The 24,879-nt window shown below is 48.0% G+C and overlaps 1 protein-coding gene and 1 pseudogene across 1 annotated transcript in view; one reads left to right on the top strand and one right to left on the bottom strand.

Annotated features, from left to right (window-relative positions):
- Nucleotides 1-10,650: 10,650 nt before the first annotated feature.
- C7 (complement C7) overlaps nucleotides 10,651-24,879 on the bottom strand; it is a 53,885-nt gene continuing 39,656 nt past the window's right edge. Inside the window, exons 15-18 of the mRNA XM_045847989.1 lie at nucleotides 22,634-22,825; nucleotides 17,306-17,399; nucleotides 14,689-14,873; nucleotides 10,651-11,898 (exon numbers count right to left, since the gene is read on the bottom strand). Of these exons, the coding sequence (XP_045703945.1) occupies nucleotides 11,717-11,898; nucleotides 14,689-14,873; nucleotides 17,306-17,399; nucleotides 22,634-22,825 (653 nt within the window). The 3' untranslated portion in view covers nucleotides 10,651-11,716. The remainder of the gene's footprint in view (nucleotides 11,899-14,688; nucleotides 14,874-17,305; nucleotides 17,400-22,633; nucleotides 22,826-24,879) is intronic.
- On the top strand, nucleotides 14,559-14,658 carry LOC123825004 (annotated as a pseudogene).

Below are 24,879 nucleotides of genomic sequence, written 5' to 3'. Positions count from 1 at the left end.
ACTGACTCCTGTCTTCTCCTCGTGACTCGCGGGCCCGCGGCATCCGAAGGAGGGATGGGGTGCCTGGGGTGGGGCCCGGAACGGGTGGTGGAGTCCTCACCCTCCAGGGCGTCCCTGGGGCGCTTCCACCGGTCAGAAGTCAACCCCACAAATATACTGAGCGGCAACAGCCACGTGTCTTGGCCACGGGCTGGCGCCCTATCTCGAGGAGCTCAAACCGACAGAGTGCGAAACCATTCTGCTGCCGTGAGGGAGAGGGCCACTCTCTTCTCCACACGCAGCCCTTTTGTGTCCTAGATTAGCCAGCTCCAAACTACTGCCTGCACACTTTTCTTTCTAATAAGCAATCTTAACAATAACCTTGAACCTGTCAGGTCCTTTCTTGTGTTATAATCTATGTGTCAGGACTGTGCCAGCGACTTTTCCACCAAAGACGCTTTCTGACATTCTGTTAAATCTCATGGTCTCCTCTCCATGTTTATTCCAGAGCCTTTTTCCCTCTGCATTGTGTGTCCACACACATGTGTTCATGTGTGCATATGTTAGACTTCTGTGTAGCATCTGAAACAGAAGTCTTGGCCATTTTCCGCAGTGCACACCCGAGAGGCCATACACAGAGCTGTGAGTGGAAAGAGGAGTCTCTAACACAGCGCCTGGCAACCCTTTAACAAGCACCACCTTCATGATGAGTTATCTGCAGCTTTATTACATTGATGCATCCCTTTCACAGACCCCTGTTACTTACCTTCTAGTCTCTCCATCCTCAGACTCTGACGGAGCACCGTTTGTTCTTATAAAACCCTCTAAGGACCAAAGGAATCTTTTAGGTCAAAGATTCTTTATTTAATCACTTAGCAAACATTTATTGAGTGCTACAATTTATAAGGCGGTGTTAGAGCCACTGAGGTGCAACTATGGAAAAAATATTTTAAAATTCTACCCTCATGGAGCTTATTCTGTGAAATCAGTGTATAACTTCTAGAGGCTGGAGCAGGCCTCCAAGACAGGACCTCCGGTGGTCCTGGCCTCCTGGGGTTCGTGCAGTACCCCCCCACAATGTCTAGAAAAATGGAAATGACCTGTGCCATCAATATTTCAGAAATGACAAAGTGGGACTCCCAAGGCAAGGTCACACAGGGTGTCGCACTCTCTGGAGTCACTCACTTCAGGGGAAGCCAGCTGCCATGGCAAGAGGAACCCCAAGAAGCCCAAAAGGAGTTCCCGGGCGAAGAACAGATGCCTCCTGCAAACAGCCAGGGTGAAGGCATCCTGGGCCTTGTCATGCTCCACTGCGGAAATAAACCCGTGAGCCCCGGGGAAAATCTTCAGATAAGGGCAGCCTGGCACGTGGGCTGGATTGCAAGTTAAAATACAGAACGCTCAATTAAATCGGAATTTCAGGTAAACAATATTTTTTCAGTAAATGTATGTCCTGATTATTGCCTGGGGCATATGTAGAGCAAAGAATTCTTTATTTTTTTTATCTAAAAGTCAAATGTAACTGAGCATCTCGTATTTTATTTGCTACATCTGACCGCCCTCCTGCACTCTAATGAGGGTCCTGAGCCAGAATCACGAAGCTACATTCGTCCTGAATTCCTGAACCACAAAACTGTATGAAATAATAAATCTTTCTTGTTCTAAGCCACTGAGTTTGAGGCAATTTGCTATGCACCCGTGGGCAACTATTACACAGAGGGTTCATGATCCCACCAAAGAGGTATGCAAATTTCTGTGTGTAATTGCATAGGGGCATTTTCTGGGTAGCAGCTTTCATTAAATACTTAATGGAGTCAGAAGTTATTCCCAAGGCTAACATGTGAAATGGAGCAAGGAAAGAAGGCAAGAGACACGGGTTTAGTTGACACCTTCTGGCAGGTTATTTTAAGTCAAATGACTTTTCAAAATATCTCTGCACGACAGAACTTTCAGCTCCGATGGGAAAGTTCTACACCTGCAGTGACCCGTATGGGGAGCCACGAGCCCAATGCGGCAACTCAGAACTTTTTGAAATGTGGTTGGTCTAACTGAGAATTAAATTTGTATTTTTACATTTAATTAAATGTAAGTGGTCCTATGTAGCTAATAGCTACAATATTGCACAACACATTTCCAGAACGTGGGGCCAAGGGTCATACAGAATTTGGGCGGAGCCACCCAAGAACTGGAAGACATTCTCAACAGACGTCTAAATGAAATGACAGCAGACCTCGACTGATCCTTCTTTATAAATCCCCATTGTTACCCTCCACCCTTCCTAGCACCCCGCAAAGAATCCTCCTCATCATCTACTGATGGAAATCAGGTAGAATGGCCACAGGTCACACACCTCGCCCCTGAACCTTTATCTGTCTAGACCCTAATCTTAGATCCAAGGCACGGTCACACATGGCATGGCACTCCCTCGAGCCACTCACTTTGGGGGAAGCCAGCTGCCATGTCAAGAAAATTAGAAAATTTTACCCTGACAAGAATTTGCAAGACTTTTTTTTTAAGTCACAGCCTGGCTCCATCTCTAACAGCCACGATACTTTGGAAAATCATATGACCTCTCTGTACGTCAGTTTTAACATCTGGGCAGTTGCCCTGGCTGGTGTAGCTCAGTGGATTGAGCGCAGGCTGTGAACCAAAGTATCGCAGGTTCGATTCCCAGTCAGGGCACATGCCTGGGTTGCAGGCCACAGCCCCCAGCAACCGCACATTGATGTTTCTCTCTTTCTCCCTCCCTTCCCTCTCTAAAAATAAATAAATAAAATCTTTAAAAAAACAACAACAAAAAAATCCGTAAAATTAGGATAATAATTATCTACATCAAGATGCTATTGTGAGGATTAAATATATTCTGGTACACATAAGGCATTTTGAAACGTGGCACAGCCTCGTCGTTAAGTAAATGTTAACCACGCAATACAAGTGTGAGCGAATTAACAAATGCATTATCATTAGGATCTCAAGTATTCACATGAACCCAGTGATTGGTACAGAAAGCCAGCTGATTATCCGACCCCCCGTGTAGCCATGTTCCTCGCCTTCTTGGGAGGCTGGAGATGAGGCAGCCCCTCTTTTCAGAAGATCCCCCCTCGGCAGCTCGCCCTGCCGCTCTGGCCGCCTCTGAGTTACCGCAGTGCCGCGGCGGAGCCTTCTCTCTGGCTCCCGTATTTGTCGGAGTACGCCACAGGCAGGCCGTGTGACAGGGGAAATGCAAATCCATCTGCTCTCCCCGGCCATGATGCCCATTAATCCCGGTGACTGCCGTTCGCTCTAAAGAGTTGCCCGCGGCCCCACCTGATGCCTGTCTCCCCGGTCCATCCTCCGGCAGCCTCTGCAGTCCGCCGATGGATCAAACACAGGCGCATAACCCAAGTGAGAGAGGCCGCTCCAGGGTCTCGAGGAAAGAGACCCACAGAAGCAGCGCGTGTTCAAGTACTACGGAGGAAATGACAGATTCTGTTCAGTGTTCAGTCACCCTCCTGTTGCTTGCCTCACTGTTGGCAGTCCATGTAATCATTTTTTTTTTGACTCCTGTGTACTTGAGGGTAGAGAGTCTGCAATGGCCACAGACTGCCCGGTGGGCTAGCCCTGCTTTGCAGGGCTCTGAACCGCGGCGTTCTGCAACTCAGGACTCTCTCTGCCCTTTGACCCACGAGTGAGAGCCAGGGTTCTGCTGGCAAATCAGCAATGTCCAGCCTGGCTGACCCTGCTGCGGAGGCGGTTTCACCAGAACAGGGGAGAACAAAGATCAGAGACGAGAAGAAAGAAACAAGCTTCCAGAGCACGAAGCCAGGGGGATTGCATAATTGGAACTGTCCCTGTGGGACCACAGTCTTCAAGGATAAAATACAAGATTAGCCACTTCTTCGGAAGCCCTCAAGAGACTCTGAGATTCTAGTAAAGGTTTTCTAATAGCGTTTTATCATTGGCTGATTTCATCCTCCATCCCACCGTTACCCTTCATCAGACCTGAGCACAGGGTCGAAGAGTTCACGGTCAGTCAGAGCTGGCAGCCACCTCCAGCTAACTGGGCATCTTGACCCAGGCCCCTGAGAGAGAGCAGCTTCTGACCAGCAATTTTGCACAGCTGCAACCAGGAATGATTGCTTCTTGCCTTTTTATTTTCTCATTGGCTGCAGGTATCCTTACACTGAGACAGCACAAGACAGGGAGGGAGTCAAGTGCAACATGAGGAAAGAGAGTGGGTTTTATTACAAAAATGTGTGTGTGTGTGTGTGTGTAAAATCCCCAAGCCGCGACCTGAGTGAGAAACGGCATTGGCGTCTCCCCTCCGCTTGGTCCGACCATCCATCCAACTAGGCGTCCTCCCCTGTGTGTGTCCCTTTGGGACGCACTGTCCTGGATTGTATTTATTGAATTATGTGGTTGTCCTGAGAGCAAGACACATTTGGAAACACAGTTTTATAAATATCTGTGACTCATAGCTTCTTTTTCGATCTCAGAGCCACCAAAAAACACAAGATAAGAAATCCTTCCTTCTACATTACCCACCACTTCCTCCGAACATTCTCAGAGATACATTCTGAGGGTTAAACTGACCGACGCTCTAACCCCCTCTTCACTGCATGACGGTCAAAACGAGACCCTCCCTTGGAGCCGGAGGTTCTGGGGCACTGCCGAGTAGCCACAGAACAGGTTAGCCAGGGCCGCTGTATCGCCAGAGAGAGCAGAGGGGAGTTGGAATTTATCTTTACCCCGACCCCAGTGGAGTCATCAGAAAATCAGGAATGACCCCACATCCAACCCTCCAAGGCTCTGCTCAGGGCTGGGATCATGAAACTGTGCCAGGCCGGTGGGCAGGGCCTGTGGTACAGCCTTTTCTTTTCTTTTCTTTTCAGATTTATTTATTTATTTTTAGAGAGGGAAGGGAGGGAGAAAGAGAGAGAGAGAGAAACATCAATGTGCAGTTGCTGGGGGTCATGGCCTGCAACCCAGGCATGTGCCCTGACTGGGAATCGAACCTGCGATATTTTGGTTTGCAGCCCTCACTCAATCCACTGAGCTACACCAGCCAGGGCTATACAGCCATTTCTTAGTCTACAACATTCTATGCAAGATAGAAAGAAGCCCCATGTGACAGCAGCAGGAAGGTTTTATTAATAGATAAAGATGACTACATAGTAAGGCACAAACATTGAATGACAAATCGAGTTATACGGTATCTAGAAAACAATGAGAAGCCAAAAAACTTCTTGGTCAAGGTAGTGAAATGATAAAATTAGTGCTTTAGCATAGGACCAACAGAGTAGATAAACTCTGTAGATCAGGGAGTGGGCAAGGGGTGGTTAGAGTAAGGAAGTATTATAAGAAAAAAAAATGACAGGGCCAATTACTAGTAAGGAGATTGAAACAGTAATCAACAACCTCCCAGCAGCTAGCTTGGACTCAAATAGCTATGCTTTCTCTTTTGTGCCTTGGAAGCATGTCCCAGTTAGCATTTCAGAATAGCAGCCCTGTACCGGTAACAAGAGACCACCCCCCACAGCTCGTTAACTCCGCCCTGTCCAGGAAGACACAGCTCAGACATGACATTCCAGGCCCGTAGGAATGGAAAGAGGCGGTGTTGTTGTGACACAGGATGGGCACTCCCGTGGGAACCACAAGAGCCGTCTGCAGGTTAGGTCTTCTGCTAACTAGCCGAGGACTATGGAGACTGACTGTGTGACTGTGGAAACTGGACATTATATCGAGTATACACAGGCAGTGTGCTGCGCAAGAAGGGGCACGGAACCATCCAGGTCCCTGGCCTGCAGGGTCCCTGTGTTGTGGTTGTTATGAACAAGTGCACACGGACTACAGAAGTCCTGTGGAGACAAAGGGATGGCGTGGCTGTTCTCTGAGAGAGTGAGAGGGGGCGCTCTCACCCCAGCCCCTGCCTGGACAGGCTTTTATTGCTTCCCTGGGTACACTACATGGAGGACGGTCCTCACTGACTGTGCACAGGTTCGCTGCAGGTGATTGCCTTTTACAGATGACAAAGGAAGGAATGTTGCTGATTACTTCAAAGAGAAGGATGTTACAGATCAGGGGGAAAAGTGGTTGAACTGGTTACAGTCCCTACTTGGGAGGTTTAGCACAGACTTTAGGAAGCTACAGTAAGCACTTGCTGCCTCAACCCAGGCTGAGGGAGTTTTAGCAAAAGCAAGCCTCACAGCAGTCTGGGCACAAGGCAGGCCTGATTGCCCACTGCAGAACCTCTCCGTGGGCGTGGTCCTGCACGCCACTCTCTTCCCACTGGTTTTCCATGCGGAGGCTGAGCTACATTTGCACACCACGAGAAACGGTTCCCTACACTGAACCCCTCACCAGTCGAGAGGAGATCCGGGACCAGATCCTCACAGGTGCCTTCCTCTCACACTTAGTGCATCTGTGCACCGTGTCCGTAGCAAACAGCCAATCACTGCACTTTTAGGAGACTCGGGATCCTTAGAAAGTCTTCTCGTCACACCCAGGTGCTTGAATCCCATAGGGCGGCAATCATCCAATGAATGGGCTTGACCACAGTTTCCCACCACACCCGGTTTCAGGAGTCCCCCTCGGTGCTCAGTACCCGGGAGTTCAGCTAGGGCCCTTTATCACACGCTGTCTCAGTGCACACTGGGGTTGCACATCAAGTGGGTCTCACTTTACACCAACCCAGAGCCCTTCACGGGAAGCACTTTCTTTTGAGGAATGTCGGGTGAAACTCTCCTTTGGTGGGGAAACTCCTCTTCACGATTACGGAAAATTCCTCTGACTCCTCTCTGTGCTCCCAGCCCCCGTGGCCAGCTGATGGCTACACAAGGGTCCCTCATTCACTGTTGCATAGGCGTCACCCTTCAGGCCGATGGCTGTCTGTCTCAGGCCCCACTGATCCGTCATGTGCCTGAGGACCCTCCCCTGGAATTCAGTGCAAGTCTCCTCGCCTAGGGATGCGTGGAAATAACATCCCTCACCTCGGGATGACGGGACAGTTCTTTTAATAAGGGGTTTTTAAAAGATGTTATGTATTTATTTTTTAGAGAGGGAAGGGAGGGAGATAGAGAGAGAGAAACATCAACGTGCCGTTGCTGGGGGCCATGGCCTGCAACCCAGGCATGTGCCCTGACTGGGAATCGAACCTGCGACACTTTGGTTCGTAGCCCGCGCTCAATCCACTGAGCTGTGCCAGCCAGGGCTTAAGGGACAGTTCTTTATGTTGATTCTTGCACAGGCAACTGGCCGCAGCCTGTGAATCCAAGGGGACATTGTTTTTCTTCTCCCGCCCAGCCTCTCACCTTCAGCCCATGCCTTGTGAAGTGACAACACTCTTTCTAACTGGTCCTGTTAACCCTTGGCTGAAAAAGGAAATTTTCCTACATGGTTGACGTTTTGAGTGTAAGTCTGGAGTTTTTGCCCAGCGGGAACAAATAAAAAGACAAACCGTGGGTGTTTCAGTTGTCACAGCGGGGGCTCCTACCTCGCCACCAGCTTTCATGTCCCCAAATGTGCAAACTGCCTGAAAGACCAAGGTAATTGAAAGTTGTGCATATACCTCTGGTCTCTCGGATATTAACAGAAATTGCCTCCTGCTGTGGTTGCTTTCTGGCTCAGTGTTCGGAATGAGAAGCAGATCATTGCTTTCCTAGCACAAGTAGTGAATACACTTTAACTGGCTCATCAAGGAGGAAAAATCTCAGCGGGCTGGTCCATAATAGGCCTGTGGGCACTCAGTTCAGCTAATCCTATACAAGAATGGCCCAATCTCTCTCTCTCTCTCCCCCCTGTTCTTTTTTTTAAAGATTTTATTTATTTATTTTTAGAGAGGGAAGGGAGGGAGAAAGAGAGAGAGAAACATCAGTGTGCGGTTGCTGGGGGCTGTGGCCTGCAACCCAGGCATGTACCCTGACTGGGAATCGAACCTGTGATGCTTTGGTTCGCAGCCCACACTCAATCCACTGAGCTACGCCAGCCAGGGCTCTCCCCTCTTCTTTTCATTTGTCTTCTCTTGCCTCACCTCTCTTCCTCTCTCTTTCCTACTTCACACAGAGAGAGAGAGAGTAGTGGAATGCACACTTCATCTTATATCCAAAGTATGTAACATCTTTGTTAATTTTCAAGTTTATGATGACCACCTCCACTAGCTGCTACACTTGTCTTACATATAATCCAAATGCTTATGGTGGGTTAGTGGGTGTGCAAGTTTGTGGCTCTAAGAAATTTTGCTGGGCGTAGAAAGTATAGAACCAATAATAAATTGCGGGGTTCAAATTTCTTTATTAATACACATCTTTATCTTAACCAAAAGCAAAAATGATTGACAACTTTATGTGCAGACACCCAATAAGCTGCTGCAGGAGATGCTGGGTAAGCCGGCTGCCCAGTGGAGAGGGGAGCCTCACTCAGATGAGCCACTAGTCTAGCCAGTCCCTCGGTAGGGTTCCAGGGGCCACCTGTCAGATGTTCCTGCCTGCTACTCTGCACTCCCACACACCCCACCTGAACACCAAGAACCTTCTCTCTGTTTCAAGGGGACTACAAGTGCCTTGCACTGGGGAGGGCGGGGAGGAAGGTTGTGCACCGAGCTGCTGGGATGGGGCTCACTGGGTCTCAGGGGAATGACAGCAGCACGTCTGTCGGTCCGTCATCAGGAAATATGCGCCACATCACAGGAAGACACTGGCCAGCACAGTCAGGAGACCTTCTGAAGCAGCTCCTCTGCCCAGGTGACTTACAGGGTCCACTTCCATTGTGAGCGGTGATGTGGGGGGTGTGGCTTGGCTCCCCTGTCTCTCAGAAGCTAGTGAAGGTTCATGTACCAGCCAACCCCCTCTTCTCCCTCTGTCCCTCCCCTCACCACGGTCCGGACGACTTTAATCTGAGCACTTTCCGCCTTCTCCCCCCAGGCGCCGCCCCGTCCTCACCAGGTGGCCCCCACCTGGCCTGAGGCAAAGGGAAGGGCAGCTGGGAAAGTCTCGCACCCCCTCAATTCTCTCTGCAATCAATTTCCACGGCAGAAAGAGTCCTTGTTTTTCTCAAAGCCCTCTCCTTAGCCATTGAAGACCTTATTTTGGAAGTCTCAAATACTTTTAAAGATATAACGTTGGAAGTTACTTTCTCCTTGCAGACCCACTGTAACAAACGCAATTCTCTCGTACACAGTTGTGAGAGTCTCTGTCTAACTAGAGGAAAGGTCAAGTATACGAATGTTCAGAAGAGAACAAAAAGAAAGCATGCAATGACCTATTTCAAGGGAGCCTCTTTCTACAACCTCCTTCACGGCTCGCCTCCTTCTCCAACAGCTGGTCGTTAATCCCCTACTTCTCCTTCACTGTCTCTGTGGAACTTCTTTCTCAGACTAGCGCTGTCAAACCTGCTGGCGGGTTTCCAGGCATCCTTCTCCCACAGCATTTCGTGATGCCCACCGTGGCCTCTGCCTCAGTCCGGAAGGGAGTGGCGGTGCCTAAGCAGTGGACACCGACCTCCAGACTAGCTTACGGCTCAAAAGAGACTGAGCTGTCTCCTCCCACATAAATTACTGGTTCGACTCTTTGTTCTGAGAGTTGCATCTGGCCTGGCATTTTCAAATCTATCTCCCCCACCCAGGGTATAAGTCAGCTCCATAGTAAACTCTAAAAAACATCGTTGGCCTCAGTTAAACATTCCTGAATGTTATTGTTTTCAATCAGTTTGACCCTACCTCCTTGTAACTTCCACCCATTATCTCTGAAATGTCACTTGAGGGACAATTTGGGATGTAAAGCTTGAGATGGGGTGAGACCTGGGTATAGCCATCGTGGAAAACGGTATGGAGGTTCCCCCCCAAAATCATAAACAAAACTACCATGTGACCCAGCAGTCCCCCATCGGTGGGGTTGTATCCAAAGGAATTGAAATCAGAAGCTCGGAGAGGTATCTGCCCTCCCACGGCCATTGCAGGGCTAGTCCCAACAGCCAAGACACAGGAGCACCCCAGGAGTTCCACCACGGACAAACGGCTGAGGGGATGTGGTACAGATGCACACCGGAACGCTATGCAGCCTTTACAAAAGGGGGAAAACCCTGGCATTTGTGACAATATGGGTAGACTAGGAGGACATTGTGCTAAGTGAAATAATCCAGACCAAAAAAAGACATACTGTCTGATCTCACTTATATGTGGAACCTGAGAGAGTCAAGCTCATAGAAGCAGAAACGAGAACGGTGGTTGCCAGGGGCCACGGAGAGGCAGCAACGGGGACATGACGGTCGAGGGTGCCGAGTGTCAGTGACGTAAGGTGAGTCAGTTCCCGAGACCCCCCCGACGGCACGGCTCCAGCCACGGGCCAGCGTAGCGCCTCTGGCTAGCAACACTGTCATGGATGCTTAGGATTTTCTAAGACGAAAGAAAGATCTTACACTGTATTCTTACAATAATAATAATAATAATAATAATAATAATAATGGGAGTGGGAGGAAACTATGGGAAATGATGGGTCTATTTATTGCCTTGATGGGAGTATACTTCTCCTCCAACTCATCGAGTTGTAGTATATATGACATATGCACAGCTTTTTAATGTCAATCATGCTCAATAAAGTAGTTTAAAAAATAAAAATATATTGTAAAAGAGCACATTAACCACTCTTCATGGATTCTTTAAAATTAAACATAACGCAAATCAAAACATTGCAAAGGAGAGCATCTTTAAGGAGTACTTTAATCATTGTCATGTTAACGAAAGCTTTGCAGAAAGGTATTTATCAGTATCAGAAAAATACAGAGATATTATTTGTATATGAAAGCATATTTTAAGTTCCACGTAAGCCCATGCATTTCATCTCCCACAGCTGTTTTCGTTTTGTTTTGTTTTGATGAAGAATGAATGAGGAGTAAACTGGAGGCTAGCGCTTCAAGTCGATCTACCTCCACGGGCCCTGAAGAGTCTAGCGCGCATCCACATCGGAGAGAAACGTTCTCTCTAAGGAGCAATCACCCCGTGGCTCAGCCCAGAACTGGCGCTTCCCACCAAAGAAAAGGGGGCGGGGCAACCTGGAGTGCAGGTCTTGGGTGTGACCTGCACTAAAAAAAAGCCCCCAAAACAAGACTGAATTATGTGAGTCGTCAGCAAAGAGGCAGAAGGTGCCCGTAACTAGGACATGATGCATTCGGCTCCCTCCGACGCGTCGGTGTTTCCTTCCCCCGACAAGCCTGGGGAGCCCTGCCCGCTGTGCCGGCGCCAACAGCGTGGCGCACGCACGAGTCCCCTTCCCGGGATGGAATCGTTGTAACGGTCTTTCTCCATTCGAGGTCCCCTCTGTACTCGGGTTTTACTGAGCGGGCTGCTTCTCTTAACGTCTCTGTTCCCTAGTCCAGCTGCAGAGGGTATTCTGGCCGCTGGGCGGGGCCACCCAGACTTAAAGGGAGCATCTGAGTTTCTCCGGCCTAACCCTCTAATTTTCCGACGAAAAGGCCCAAACCCAGAGCAGTGAGCGGTTTCTCCAAGAACAGAGTTAACTCAGGCAGGGGTTCATGAAAACTCTTCAACCTGACTGATTTTATTTTATTGTATTTTTTAAGGAAAAAGAGTATCTATCTGATGAAGGTCTGGCTTCTGCGGGCAGCTGGGGGCTGAGGGCGCAGGGGCCCTGGGGGGAAGGAGAAAGAGTGCGCCCCCTGCTGGGGATGTTGAAGCGCTCAGTTGTGGGGTGTTCCCACGGGCCACAGCCTCTGCTGGATTCTGAGCAAGCCCCGGGCGGCCGGGAGCCTACTGGGCGCCCCCCTCACAAGGCTCAATGCTGGTGACCAAGACGTTCTGCCCTTGACACCTCAGGGCGCCGGCCTCACACTCCGTCATAGTGCGCTGCTCGCCGTTCACCTCCACGCAGACGCTGATGCCTTGCTCCTCGCACTCCGAGGCCTCTCTGCAGACACAGTTGCTGCCCTGGTCTGCAAAGATACGAGAGAGGGGCTTACTGGCAAGAGGTGCAGATGGGCGAGTGAAGGCCCTTTATCTCCAAAGTCACGACCTGGTGGTGGTGAGCAACCCATAGGAGCTCCAGCCTCTGGGGATGGAACCCACCGCCCCCTGCTGGCTCTACTCAGAAGAAGCAGGTTTGGAAGCTGGTGCCAGGATTGCTATCACTGTTGGGACCACAGAAGATGGTTCTCCCAAGGCGAGAGCGGTCCAGCTCACTCCTTGTCCAGGTTTCTGTCCCCGTGACTCAGAATCCCAGTGGGACCCACCAACCACCCCATCGCCAAATGAGGAGACCTCAGCAAAGAGCGGAGTGGCGAGCGTCAAAGGGAGACAAAGAACCAAACACTCAAACTTGGTTTGAGAGAAAGGGCATGGAGCACCAAGGGCCCCATGCCCTGCAAAAAGAATAAAAATAAAAATGGAAGAGAAATAAGTTGTGGAGGATAGCACCGTGTGCGCTGAAGTTTCAAGGCCAGAATTCAGCAGCCAGGTGTCTCCAGAAGGAAAGTAACAAGGCCAGCCGGCCAGCCAGCCGTGGTGACTGCCGGACCCAAAGGGACCGTAGCTGGAGCTACGGGTGTCGTTGTCTGTGTTGGAGACAGATGGGGAAACTGAGGGTGGTGACCCAGCCCTCCCTCCTTGGGGGTACAGCCAACACTGAGGGAGGTGGGCCATGCCTGTGGTGGTGGTGAAGGTCATTGTGAGTGCCCTTGGACACAGCACCAGAAATATGGAATGACAACTCAAGAAAGTACCTCCTCTTTCTAGTCTCCCCAAATTCCCGGGTCCTTCCAGGAGACAGCGTCAGCTCCGCACGACAGGTCTGAAACACCTCCCCAGCCCTGCACTCCCTGCATCCCAAGGAAACAGCCTCCCTCCAGCTCCCAGCAGCATCTGGTGCAGGCCACACCCTCGTTTTGTTTCAGTTCAAGTATTTTGATAGTTCCTTGATACTTATAGCAAGTGAGATTTCCTTTTAAGAAAATGATATAAAGTTTCTTTTTAAAATAATAGTTATTGAGTCTATTTTTTATGAAATTGCTATTTTTACTGACATGCAGATGTGCTTGAGTTATGTTTATCCGAAAGGGTTCTATTAACAATGGAACACTTTAGCACCAAGTCACGAGATGTTAAAAATAGTACAGCGCAATAAACACAGCTATGTCTTCCACGGCCCCAACTGCAGAGAGGGGTGAAGGCAGCTACCGAGTCTGGAGGGAACCGTGCTTTCAGGTGGCCTTCACAGGCGGCCGGAAGCCCAGAGCACTGTCCAGGAAGAGGGTGTGGGGTTGGTCTGTGCCCCGGAGACAGCTGCACTGGATGCCAAGCTCTGCTCCCCCCGCTCCGCCTCTTCCTGGGCCTCCCTGCCTGGGGGCCGGCACCAGCCAGAGCCTCAGTCCACGCCGCCCACTCAGTCCTCACTGATCACCCCTCATCAGTGGACTGGATGGGTGGCAGGCCTCTGTCTTTGCGCAGAACCCACGGACACACGTGCTGTGTGGTTTCTGTCTAGATTGAGCTTGTCCATGGCCAGCAGTGACCTCAAGGCCAGGGTCCTGCACCCACGTCTCCTATGCTCACAGGAATGTCCAGCAACCTCTAGAACGAGCCAGAGACTCAACATAGGAAGGCATATTTTCTTCTGGAAACGGCCCATGAGAGAAGCAACCAGGGGCTGGAAAGGCCATGAGACTTTTGAAAGCACCTGGACTCAGCAAGTTCTGGGAGGGAGAGACTAGTGGCCTTGCTAGCCGCTTGTCACAGATGTAGCTTGGTTGGTCTGAATTCCCCGTTGGTGCCAATGGCCTCACATGATGCTGGAGAGGGTGCTGCGGCCCTTGTGCCTAAGTAGGCCCTGGGGCTGGTGCCACCACATGGAGAGGCCGTTCAAGGAGGGGCCTGTGTGAGCTCCAAGGCGGGTGTCAGCATTACGGCTGCAGACCCAGCCCCGTCCCTGGAGGTACTACACTTGGTATGGCATCCAGAGCTTGGGAGTAGCCCATACCACGGACCCCAGCAGCTGACTGGATTCTTGCTCCAAGTAGAGAGAGAACTGGCCAAATTCAGGTCAGCACTCAGCCCCTGACACAGGCATGCCCCTCGGGGACGGGCAAGGCTCTCTGCCGGCCCAGCAGTATGAGGACTCAGTGGGACTTGCAAAGGTGCAGGTAGAACTCCCTGGCACAAGTAGTTCAGGGCTGGCTGAGCCCTTGCCGCAGGGCCGGCTGGTTGCACTGTTGGGTACAGCACTGCTGGTTAGCGCTCCGCACGGGTGCATGGCTGCATGCGGACAAGGGGGCTGGGGAAAGGGCCACTCGGCCTCAGCTTTTCCCTCTTGGAAGAGCCAACACTCCAGGTACACAATATGGATGATATAAGGACAGGGCAAAAATCACGAAGGCAGAATGGGACTCCCTGAGGTACGGGGGGACATTCAGACCAGCAGGGATGAGTTCTTGGCCTCTGGGTACTTGACCCAACCAGTCGGAGCCTCTGACCAGTCGGAGCCTCTGACACCCTCAGGGGTCTGTGCTGATCTGCTGCGGAACTAGAAAATGACGTTTCTCTAACCCTCAGCACTATTGCTTTAGCAGTTTTACAGTTTCAACTAAAAAACTCTCTTTCCTTGCTTTGGCAGCACAAATACTAACACTGGAACGATGCAGAGATTAGCACGGCCCCTGAGCAGCGATGGCATGCCCATTTGGGGCACATTCCATACTTTTTTTAAGTGGAAGAAAAGAAATGCCCCTTACCGTCACACTTTTCCCACAGTGGACACGCGCCGCAGGCTTTCGCGGCTGAGGCAGGGTGTCTGCAGGTGTCCGCGCCCGTCAGCGTGAACCGCAGGCCCTGGCAGTGCACAGCACGCAGCTTGCACACGGTCAGGGGCAGCACCCGTCCCCTCCTCTCGTCCCGAGCACACACCGCCAAGGAAGACCTGGAAGGCATGTTTTGAGTTACGTTCTTTACAAGGTGTTCATTCCTTCAGAGCTGAGGGTGAGAGGTGACAGGTGAAGCTCTGTGGCAAAAAGGTGGAAGAGACACTCACAGCCCTTCCTTATACGGGCCCACCCCCCACCAGGGGTGTCCGACCTTGGGGCGTCTCTGGGCCACACTGGAAGAAGAAGAGCTGTCTTGGGCCGCACATTAAACACATGGCACAAAATAATCTCATCGTGTTTTAAGTAAACGTATGGTTTTGTGTTGGGCTGCATTCACAGCCATCCTGGGCCGCATGCAACCCCGCGGGCTGTGAGTTGGACATCCTTCTAAAAGAATGTTTTTTGCTCTGTATTTGCTCCTGATGTTGAGAGAGCTGAGACAGCTAGTGTCAACCTAGTTTCATCTGGAACAGATCAGATACCGCAAATCAGAAGAGAAGGCAAGATGTGCGAGGGACCGCTGGTAGGCTGATGACAGGAGAGGGACAGAGAGTATGCTGAGATCCAACACTCAGAAGCCATGGGTAGGTGAGGCCACGGACCACAGGACGTACGGGCCCTCCCAGCCCAGAGGTCAGTGCCCAAACCCTCAAGGGAAGATGGAACTCTGCTTCGAGGCTGTGTTATAGCGCCTGCATTTACAAAATACTCAAGAAGTAGTTCCATAAAGAATGATTCCTAGCCCTGGCTGGCGTAGCTCAGTGGATTGAGTGTGGGCTGCAAACCAAAGTGTTGCAGGTTCGATTCCCAGTCAGGGCACATGCCTGGGTTGCAGGCCACAGCCACCAGCAACCGCACATTGATGTTTCTCTCTCTCTTTCTCCCTCCCTTCCCTCTCTTAAAATAAATAAATAAAAAAATAAATAATCTTAAAATAAAAAAAAGAATGATTCCTTTTTTCCTTAAGCATTGGTGACAAAATGATGAGATCCAGCTTTTTAGAAATGTCACTGATGAAAACAACTACATCTCTGAATGTGGATGGATAAGGGAGGCATTACTGTAGGGAAAGCTTAGACAATGAAGCATTTTTGTACGGTAGACAATGTCCATCTTTACTTGCACATGTGTTTAGCTCTAATTTTCTCTTCTCTGACCAAGTGCTATATTTACTTGGAGTTATTTACACAATGAAAACCAATCTTCATATCTCTTTTCCATCGGCCTATTTAAAATTTAAATAGAACTACCCAAAACAGCTTCAAAGGCAGAGACTTTACGAGGCCCCAGTGTTGATGGGATCTGACCTGTAAACTCACACACACCACGTCTACGAACAGCAGGCTGCAGACAAACCCAGTGAATCGGGGAAGTTGGAAAGCCGATGGAAGTGAATCAGAGTAAGCGATGCTTGAGAGGAAATAACAGCAGTCAGCATCGCCAGTCCCACTATTTCGTTGTGTTCTCCTTCCCACAAGAAGTTCTTCCGGGTCGGACACCACCAGAGTCACCGTCACCCACTGCAGGGGTTCGTGGAGTTGGATGTGTCAATAATAATAATTGAAAGCCAAGTAATTGGCCTGCAAATGTGTGTTCTGATTAAGCTCAGGTGTATGGACATATTTCTCCCACTTGCCTCTCTGGTGTCCCTCTCCCTCTCGCCTACCCTTCCTGGATGGCTGCCGCATCTGACACATCAACAGACTTCCCTGTCCTCTCGCTTTGCGGGCATTTAATCAGTGGGAGCAGTGGCAGGAGACTGGAAGGGGAGGGGCAGCCAGGTGGGGGTTTATTCCCCTGGGTCCCTCCTCAGCTGTCATCTCCACCCTCTTTATGTCTAGGTTCTTGTAAAGGCTCCTCCCTTGCTCCTTTGGGCTTGGACATGGACAGGTACCCACCCTGTGACTCGTCCAGGACACTGCCCTGTGGCTGGCACTGTCCTTTACATTTCCACTCTCCAGTTAACAGTCCCCCGTGTCATCCTCCTCCGTCTTAATTTAATCATGCCAGCTGTACCGGCTAAGACTGTGATGAGGACATCTAGGAACTCCCTCGGGTCTCCTTCAACCATGAACTGGTCTCCAGCCGGGTGGCACCTTACAAAGCCATCTAGAGACAGACTTTTCAGGGGTCAGAAACCCACTGCTTTTCTCACTGTGGGCATGGCTTTCTGTCTCGGGATTTCGGTCCTAATCCTCTCGAGCTCTAAATCCTCGGGTGGCAGTCTCGTCCTTTTGCACCATTTCACATGTACAATAGGCGGCGCTCAAGTAGTCCTTCAGCCTCTCTCTAGCCAAGTTAGATGCCTCCAGCCGTCAGCTCTGGTGACCCCGGCAAACAGCAGGCAGCAGATGGAGCAGATTAACAAGCAAAGGTCCTTAATGCTTGGTAAGCAGCACTTTGGATCTAACAGAGACTAGCACCTAAGGAATCGTTTTATTTATCTTGAGTAAAATGAAACGGAGACTCGAGCAAAGATGGGGCTTACCGACATTCATTGGGCACTTTACAAACACATCTTGAATTCTTCACTTTCTCCCAGGGCTGACATACAGGCACTGCTGATGTCAGAGGGGCAGCACCTAAGAAGCAAGAGAGACAGGAGGTGTGGTCATCGGGAGAACAGCTTCTTCACGGTCAACACCATATCATTTTCATTGCTGAACCTGGTTCAGTAATAGTCTCAACTGCAACAAGTGTGTACAGTAAAAATATAAAATGCTGGAAAGCATTTTATAAGAGATAGAGCGTTCTATGGAGCACCCTAAAAATCATGTCATCGGTCATGGTCACTATCATTTCTGGAGCATTTACTATTAGCTATGCACCCTTTATACATTGTGATATTCAACTCTCCTTAACAAATGCCCACTTAAGAGATGAAGGAAGTGAAAATCAGAAAAGTTAGAAAGTTGGTGCCAGTTCACACAAAAGTTAGAAAGTTGGCCAAGCCAGGATTCAAGTTGGCGTCTGTTCGAGTCCAAGGCTGGTGGGCCAGGGTCCCTTTCAGCAGGAAGTTGGTGTTTAGTGTTCACTTCGACAGTGCATATGCTAAAATTGCACAGTAGATTATGCAATAGTAGAATGACACGAAGGAGATTAGCACGGGCCCTGTGCAAGAATGACACAAACTTGTCATAGGCAGAGACGACAGGAGGAGACTAGACTTTGGGCGGTGAGCATGCAGTAAATTATACAGATGTTGTATTATAAAGTTGTACACCTTAAATTTATATAATGTTATCAACCAATGTCACTCCAATAAATTTAATTTTTTAAAAAAGCTGGTGTTTGCTGGACAGCGTTTTGCCCAGTGTCCCTTCAATGGAATAGGAAACAGAACTATGACTTGACTTAAACACAGAGAATTCCTTGGAATCTCCGGGAGATCTGTAACCACCTCTCACGTGTAATGTCCAAGCGGCCTCCCTTCAACAGGGAGTAGATGTCTGGAGGTTCTCCCATGAATAGAACCCTTCCCATTGTTTTAGGTTTTCTACAAACTGATGGATGGTTAGCCGTCATTCCAGTTTCAACAGGAAAACACCATGGTCCAAATTATAAAAGCATCATTTGACCTGCGTTGCTTTGGCCGTACTGACTGCAAAGGGGATAATCTACAACACTGCTATTCCTTTTCCCACCAGCTTCTTTACAATGGAATTTTCAGTGCCTTATAAAACCAGTTACCTGTTGAAAAATACATCTGCAAAGCAGTAAGAAAGGGCTGAAGAGCATGTTTTCATGGATGCACAAACCATGCAATACGTCCTAACTTTGGAAAGCTTTGGAGCTTTTAGGCACAACAGGACAATCTCCTGAACCAGACATTTGTAAACTAGAGGATGTGCAGTACGCCTGCCACATCCGCACCCTCTGTCACGAGTGCTTCCTCTTTGAACACTCCCCTTTAAAGCGATGTATCCGAAATGCTATGTAGTGCCTTGAATCGTATCCTAGACAATAAAAAGGCTATTAGTGGAAAAACTGGTCATATGAAAACAAAGTCTGTAGTTTAGCTGATAGTACTGTAACAATATTGTCTTAGTTTGTCTTAGTTTTGACTAAATTATGTCAAGTTATGTGAAATATCAACATTATGGAAAGGTGGGTAAAAGGTATATAGAAAAGACACTTGCAATTTTTCTGAAACCTAAAATTATATATATATATATGGTATTATCTAGATTGGTGCTTCTCACCAGTGGCAATTTTGCACCCCAGGGACATTATGTAATGGAGTTCAGTCAGGGGGCCCCCAAAGAGGGATTTGTAATGGGGTCCAGAACTCAGGGTGTCTAGGAAATATTAAAAATACAGGATATCCTCATCCCCACAAGTCTAAACTGGGGGTGGGGGGGAGGGCGGACACATGCAGCAGGCCCATTGAGAGTTGTTTTGCATAGCAACAGTTTTGCAACTAACCTCCAGAATGGTCATTTAACATATCTATAACCTTTAACTGGTTTCATGGATATGTTAAATAGCTGTGGCCATGCTTTGAGCTAGGGAGAAGGGAGCGACTTCCACCCAAGACGTAACTGGGAGGCAACTCCCCCTCGTTATAGCACCTGTGTGAGAGTTTGATGATGATTCACTCCACACCATGGGGCCATGCCTGCCCGGACTTACTATGGCAGCCCAGAAAAGCTGGAAAAAAAAATACAGGAATGCTGGCAGGTGCAGCCAAATGTGGGAGGGGTCAGAACTGGGGCTGCAAAGGAAGATTGGCGCTGGGATTTAAACCCGAGAAAGGCAGCCTTGGGAGGGGAGAACTATGGAGCTTTGACGAGAAGGGGGACCCACACGGTTCTGGGGGTCTTTTTGCCACATAGCTTAGGAAACAAGAAAGCAAGACAGAGCTCTTAGCAGCGATGCAGAGCTCTCTCTTAGCAGTTTGGAAGAATGCAGGAGAGACGCTGTGGGAAGGAAAGGGGTGAAAGGACTCTTGCTGGTGGGCCAGGAGAAGGTGCCACGTGGGTTTGGATTAAGAACTGGAGATCCAGGTGACACGGCTGATGGTGCTGGGAACCGAGGGAAGCCTGCCAGCTGAGCACGGATTACTGGTAAGAGCCAGGGGCCACCTGAGCCACGCACTTCTATTTCTTTTCCTGAGATACAGTGCCCTGGACTGGGCAAAGAGGGGAACGAAGGGCTGTGTGTGTGTTTGTGGGCGTTTTAAGGAACTTTGGGATTTTAATGAAGACGTTAAGTCATTGCTCTTAAGTCTGTATAACTTTTGAATAATTCCTTTCCTTTTCACCAGTCTCTGACATTAAGAGCTATGATTCCCTGGTGGTGGGCAAGCGGACCTCATACAGGGTGACCCCAAGAGGAGGGGGGTGTCCATTCAGTAACAGAATCTCGTCCCCCCTCAAGTCCCTTTGGTAACAATTTGCCAATGTCTAAAGACATTTTTGGTTGTCACGGGGGGTGCTACTGACATCTAGTGGCTGGAAGTCAGGATGCTGCTACATTTCTCACAGTGCATCGCACAGAGAATGATCACCACAAAGAATGATCAGGCCCCAAATTCCAACAGTGCTGGAGTTGAGAAAATTTAAACTAAAATGTACCAAATCTAAAGTTCAATGCTAAAGCCATGGAAATTATTTCTGCATTGTGATTAGAATCTCATTTGCGAATCACTTTAGAGTTTAAATATTTGCTAAAAGTTATTGTAATTTGTGAAAACTCCTTATAGAATTACCTAGGCCAAAGGCTTTGGCATTTACGAAGAGCATAACCTTGTTTTCTTTGTAGCTCAATTAATCAAACAAACATGCAATTAGGGCCCATATAGAGTGTGTACCTTTACTATTTTAAAACCAAATCACCTGCTCATCAAGACTAAATACTAAGGAAATGAGGGTTTAGTGTTTAATAGGTACCGAGTTTCAGTCTGGGAGGATGAGGAGTTCTGGAGATGGAGGAGGTGAAGGTTACACAATCATGTGGATGTACTTAATGCCACTGAACTGTACATTTAAAATGGTTAAAGTGGCTGATTTTATGGTACGTATATTTTGCCACAATAAAAAAAGACTAAATCTTGACACAGCAGGCATTTTAAAACATTCACTTTGGAGGCTGACAAACTTGGAATTTTTGTTAGTCACAAGCTTATTTTAAAAAAGGTAGTTATTAATATCTATACCTTCTACAAAACTACAAAACTAGACCTCTCTGACTCGAAGTTCATGTGGATTGCCGGGAAGTTTCAGCGCCCAGGGAAGCCCAGGGAGGTCTAGGGAAGCCCCTTGCACTCCATCCCTACAGACAGAACTCTACAGTTAACCTATCAGAGTGCTCAGCTAAAGCATATGTCTAAAACTACAAAAGGTTTCAACTTAACATTAAAAAATTTTAAACTGGAACATTTTAGCAATGAATAAGCTCAGAAAGCTCATCCCAGAAGTGAAATTAAAGAACTATTGCTCTGATGTCTGAAAAGTCAAGGTCATGCTCAGCTTCGCCCACTCGCAGGCTTAGGCAGACACATGCAGGTCTGAAAAACATTCTTAATTAAAACTTAAGTAGAATGTGCTACTACGTGGGAGACAGTTCATGCCACACCGTGCTCTGAGACGGCCGACGCAGACATTTCAGGAAGATAAGCACGTCTTCTCCTTTGGAATTCAGGAGCAACCTCGTTGCATTGCTCTCTTTAACTGCAGAATTACTGGCGCAGGTCCATTCCTTCACATGTGCAAATAAATTGCAAGTAGGCAAATAAATGTGTGTGTGCGCTTCCGTGCACATAGAGAAAAAGCATCCGTCTCTGATAGGACCTTTGACCCTGAACTGCACGTGGCAGCTGGGTGCTGGGCACTCCATGGGGCCGGCCACCTTCCTCGTGTGTCCAGTCCCTTTCACACCCCTGCCCACGGCGGCGGCGGTGGTCCCAGGGTGCACCACGCAGCCTGCTCCTGGCGGCCGTGCCCACCTCACTCACCTGTCGGCATCTCTCATGGCATCTAGCACTTCGTGCTCACTAGAAAGGACAAGTTTCAGCACCAAATTCAAAATCACAGCCAAGGGAAATAAGAACACCATGTAAAACGGAATGCAAGAGAGTTTTTCTTCTTTCCCGTTTTAATCATTTCAAACATTTTTTAGTTATTTTTTTAAAAAGTAAACAAAGAAGAAATAAAAGGTTATTTTAAAAAAAACAAATCCATTTCATCTTAAATATCTCTAAAAAAGAAATGACTTGGCTTTCCAAATCTTTTTCTACCTCAAGTTCCAAAACACTGTTTTAACTTGCTTAATATTCAAAATGCTGCATTTTTGGGGATTTACACGATTCAGAACAACTTCACAAACCACAGTACTTTTCCTTCAATCACTTCCGCTTTGCAGTGTTAAATGTAAATGCTTTTAAAATTTTAATTTCAAAAGTACTAATAAACTCTCTGAAAGCCCATAAATAAAACATACAGAACTCCATGTAATTCTTATGTCAATTTTGTACTCAATAAAAGTATATTTAGAATTGGGAGGAAACCAGCAATTTGCTTTTAAAAATCCTTTTCCTCGGCACCGTCCGGGATACAAAGCCCGTCTATGATATAAGGGGTTTTGTTACAATTTCAGAACCGCCAGGCTTCTTCTTGCCTTCCTTTCATCCCGTGAGTCTGCATGTGCCACGTATCGAAGCCTGTCACTTGGTCTATGAACTGACCTCCTTCCCATGGAGGGACAGGGGTGGAGGCAAGGACTCAACAGTCACGGTGACTCGGGGCCACCAAGGACCACCACCAGGACCGTCACTCTCCTGAGTGTGGGCGTCCCTGGACAAGCCAGGACCACTCACCTTTGTGCACACAACGGATGTCCTTTATCTCCGGGTCCCACTTGAGGCTGGATCCACAGAGAACTGTTGAAGGACCTTCCAAGGACATGCCGTCTGAACAGGAAAAGGTCACCTTATCGCCGATGGTGTAGGAAGGCTGCTGGGGCTGACTCTGAAGGCCATCCCTCAGTGCAGGGAGAACACAGGCCATTTCTGAAGATAAACACACACACACACACAGAACACAACGGTCATGGCTTTCCTGCACCATCTGTGTAAAAGCAGGACAGCCTTGCATGGTGCTGATGGACATGCTCTGCTTTTTCACATTAGAAAGCAAGACAACACGCCCCATTGCACCCCACATTAAATCGACCAATGAATGACTGAAGGCCAAAACAGTTCCCACCCTCCACGCCTACCCTCAAAGCAATGTGACAATCTAAAATAAATTAGCTTATAAACAGAACCCTATAGTTCGGCCTGCTGTCAAAACCAGACTTTTCACCACTGCCACTTATCTCTCCAGTCTGGTTAAGCCCCACTAGAATTTTCCCAAGAACTATGTTCGTTGTTGTATGATTAGCACAAATCCAATTGGATATTTTACTATCCGGAATTTTTGAAGAGCTGCCTTTAACCTTGCAACCATACAAGTGTGAAATGTTGTTTCTCATCTCTTTTCTTTCTTGCTTGATTAGTTCATTAGTTCAAATTTTCTACTCGAAAAAACAGCAAAGAGAATAATGAGATACATGCACAGTGATGGAAAGCGAGTCAGAATTCACAATTTTAAAAAATCCTGGAGATCTCTCTAATGGACGACAGTCTACAAAATACTGCTCTATTTCCGCACCAGAAAATCCATTTATTCATCCATTCAAAACAGCATCTGCTGAGTGCCTCTATTTTGCCAAGTGTGTTGTGTGCTGCTGAGGACACAAGATACAAGTCAAGTTTTGAAGATCCAAGCTCCAGAGAGAAAGGAAGCCTAAAGCGGTGATGACAGCATTTAGGAATGCCTCTGTCCTTGAAGTATTTGCAAATGGGGTAGGGGGAGGGAATGTTGAGAAAAATGCAGCTTAAAGGCTGAAAAGCTGAGTAGAGTTTTAGGCAGTCTCTCAGGGCTAAGAGACAAAAATGTAGAGCCCAGTCCTGTCGAAAAGAAGGGACCTACGTAGACATTACTATCACAGTTTCAGTTGGGGTCCGTTAACAGCTACGCACTAGAAATAAACGCAAACTGGGCATAAACCAGCCTCACCACTTGCCAGAGACAAAACAAATCTTCTCTTAAGGAAGATAACCCCCACAGCCTCAAATTATTTCTTTAACTCTCCACACATAAAGTCTGGCATTCAACCAAAGCTAGTCTAATAGTCAAAAAAGATAAGAATTGACCAGAATGAAATAAAAAGACTTTAGAAGCAGACCCACAGCACAGATCCAGATAATGGGATGAACAGACATGGACCTCAAAATAACTGTGATGAACAGTTATGTTGGGGAAAAAAATGAATGACGAGATGGGGAATTTCAACAGAGAATTAGAAAGTATAGAAAAACAGATAAATGGAATATCTAGAATTGGAAAATAAAATTAAGAACTCAATAGAGTTGCCCTGGCTGGCGTAGCTCAGTGGATTGAGCTCGGGCTGCGAACCAAAGCATCACAGGTTCGATTCCCAGTCAGGGTACATACCTGGGTTCAGGCCATGGCCCCCAGCAACCGCACATTGATGTTTCTCTCTCTCTCTTTCTCCCTCCCTTCCCTCTCTAAAAATAAATAAATAAAATCTTTTAAAAAATATTTTTTAAAAAAAGAACTGGTAAAGTTTTTTTAAAAAAGAACTCAATAGAGCTCTTAAAAGTACAGATTATACAACTGTACAGAGAGTTGACAAACTGAGATAGGTCAATAGAAAATGTAGAATGAAACAAAGAGGAAAATGATGTAAAACAAAGGAAAGAGTGCGTATATAATAATAGATGAAGTCTAAAAATGTATCATTTGTGTTTCACGAGGAAAGTGAGCAAGAATGGGACAGTTGCAATATTTTAGGACACAATGGTCAAGAATTTTCTAAAATTGACAAAGGACCTTAAAGCACAGGTTCAAGAACTCCTGTGAGTACCAACCATCATAAAGACAAGGAAAATCGCACCAGGGCACATCAGAGCAGAGTTGCTGCTGAAAAACAAAGACAAAAACCCCAGTAAGTTAGAGGCAATGTAATGAAGTCTTTAAAGAGTTTGGAGAAAATAAA

This window comes from Phyllostomus hastatus, unplaced genomic scaffold (genome assembly GCF_019186645.2).
Source record: "Phyllostomus hastatus isolate PE091 unplaced genomic scaffold, TTU_PhHast_1.1 phas_contig_58, whole genome shotgun sequence".
NCBI lineage: Eukaryota > Metazoa > Chordata > Mammalia > Chiroptera > Phyllostomidae > Phyllostomus > Phyllostomus hastatus.
Note: the sequence above shows the minus strand (reverse complement) of the source record. Positions and strands in the feature narration are given on the sequence as shown.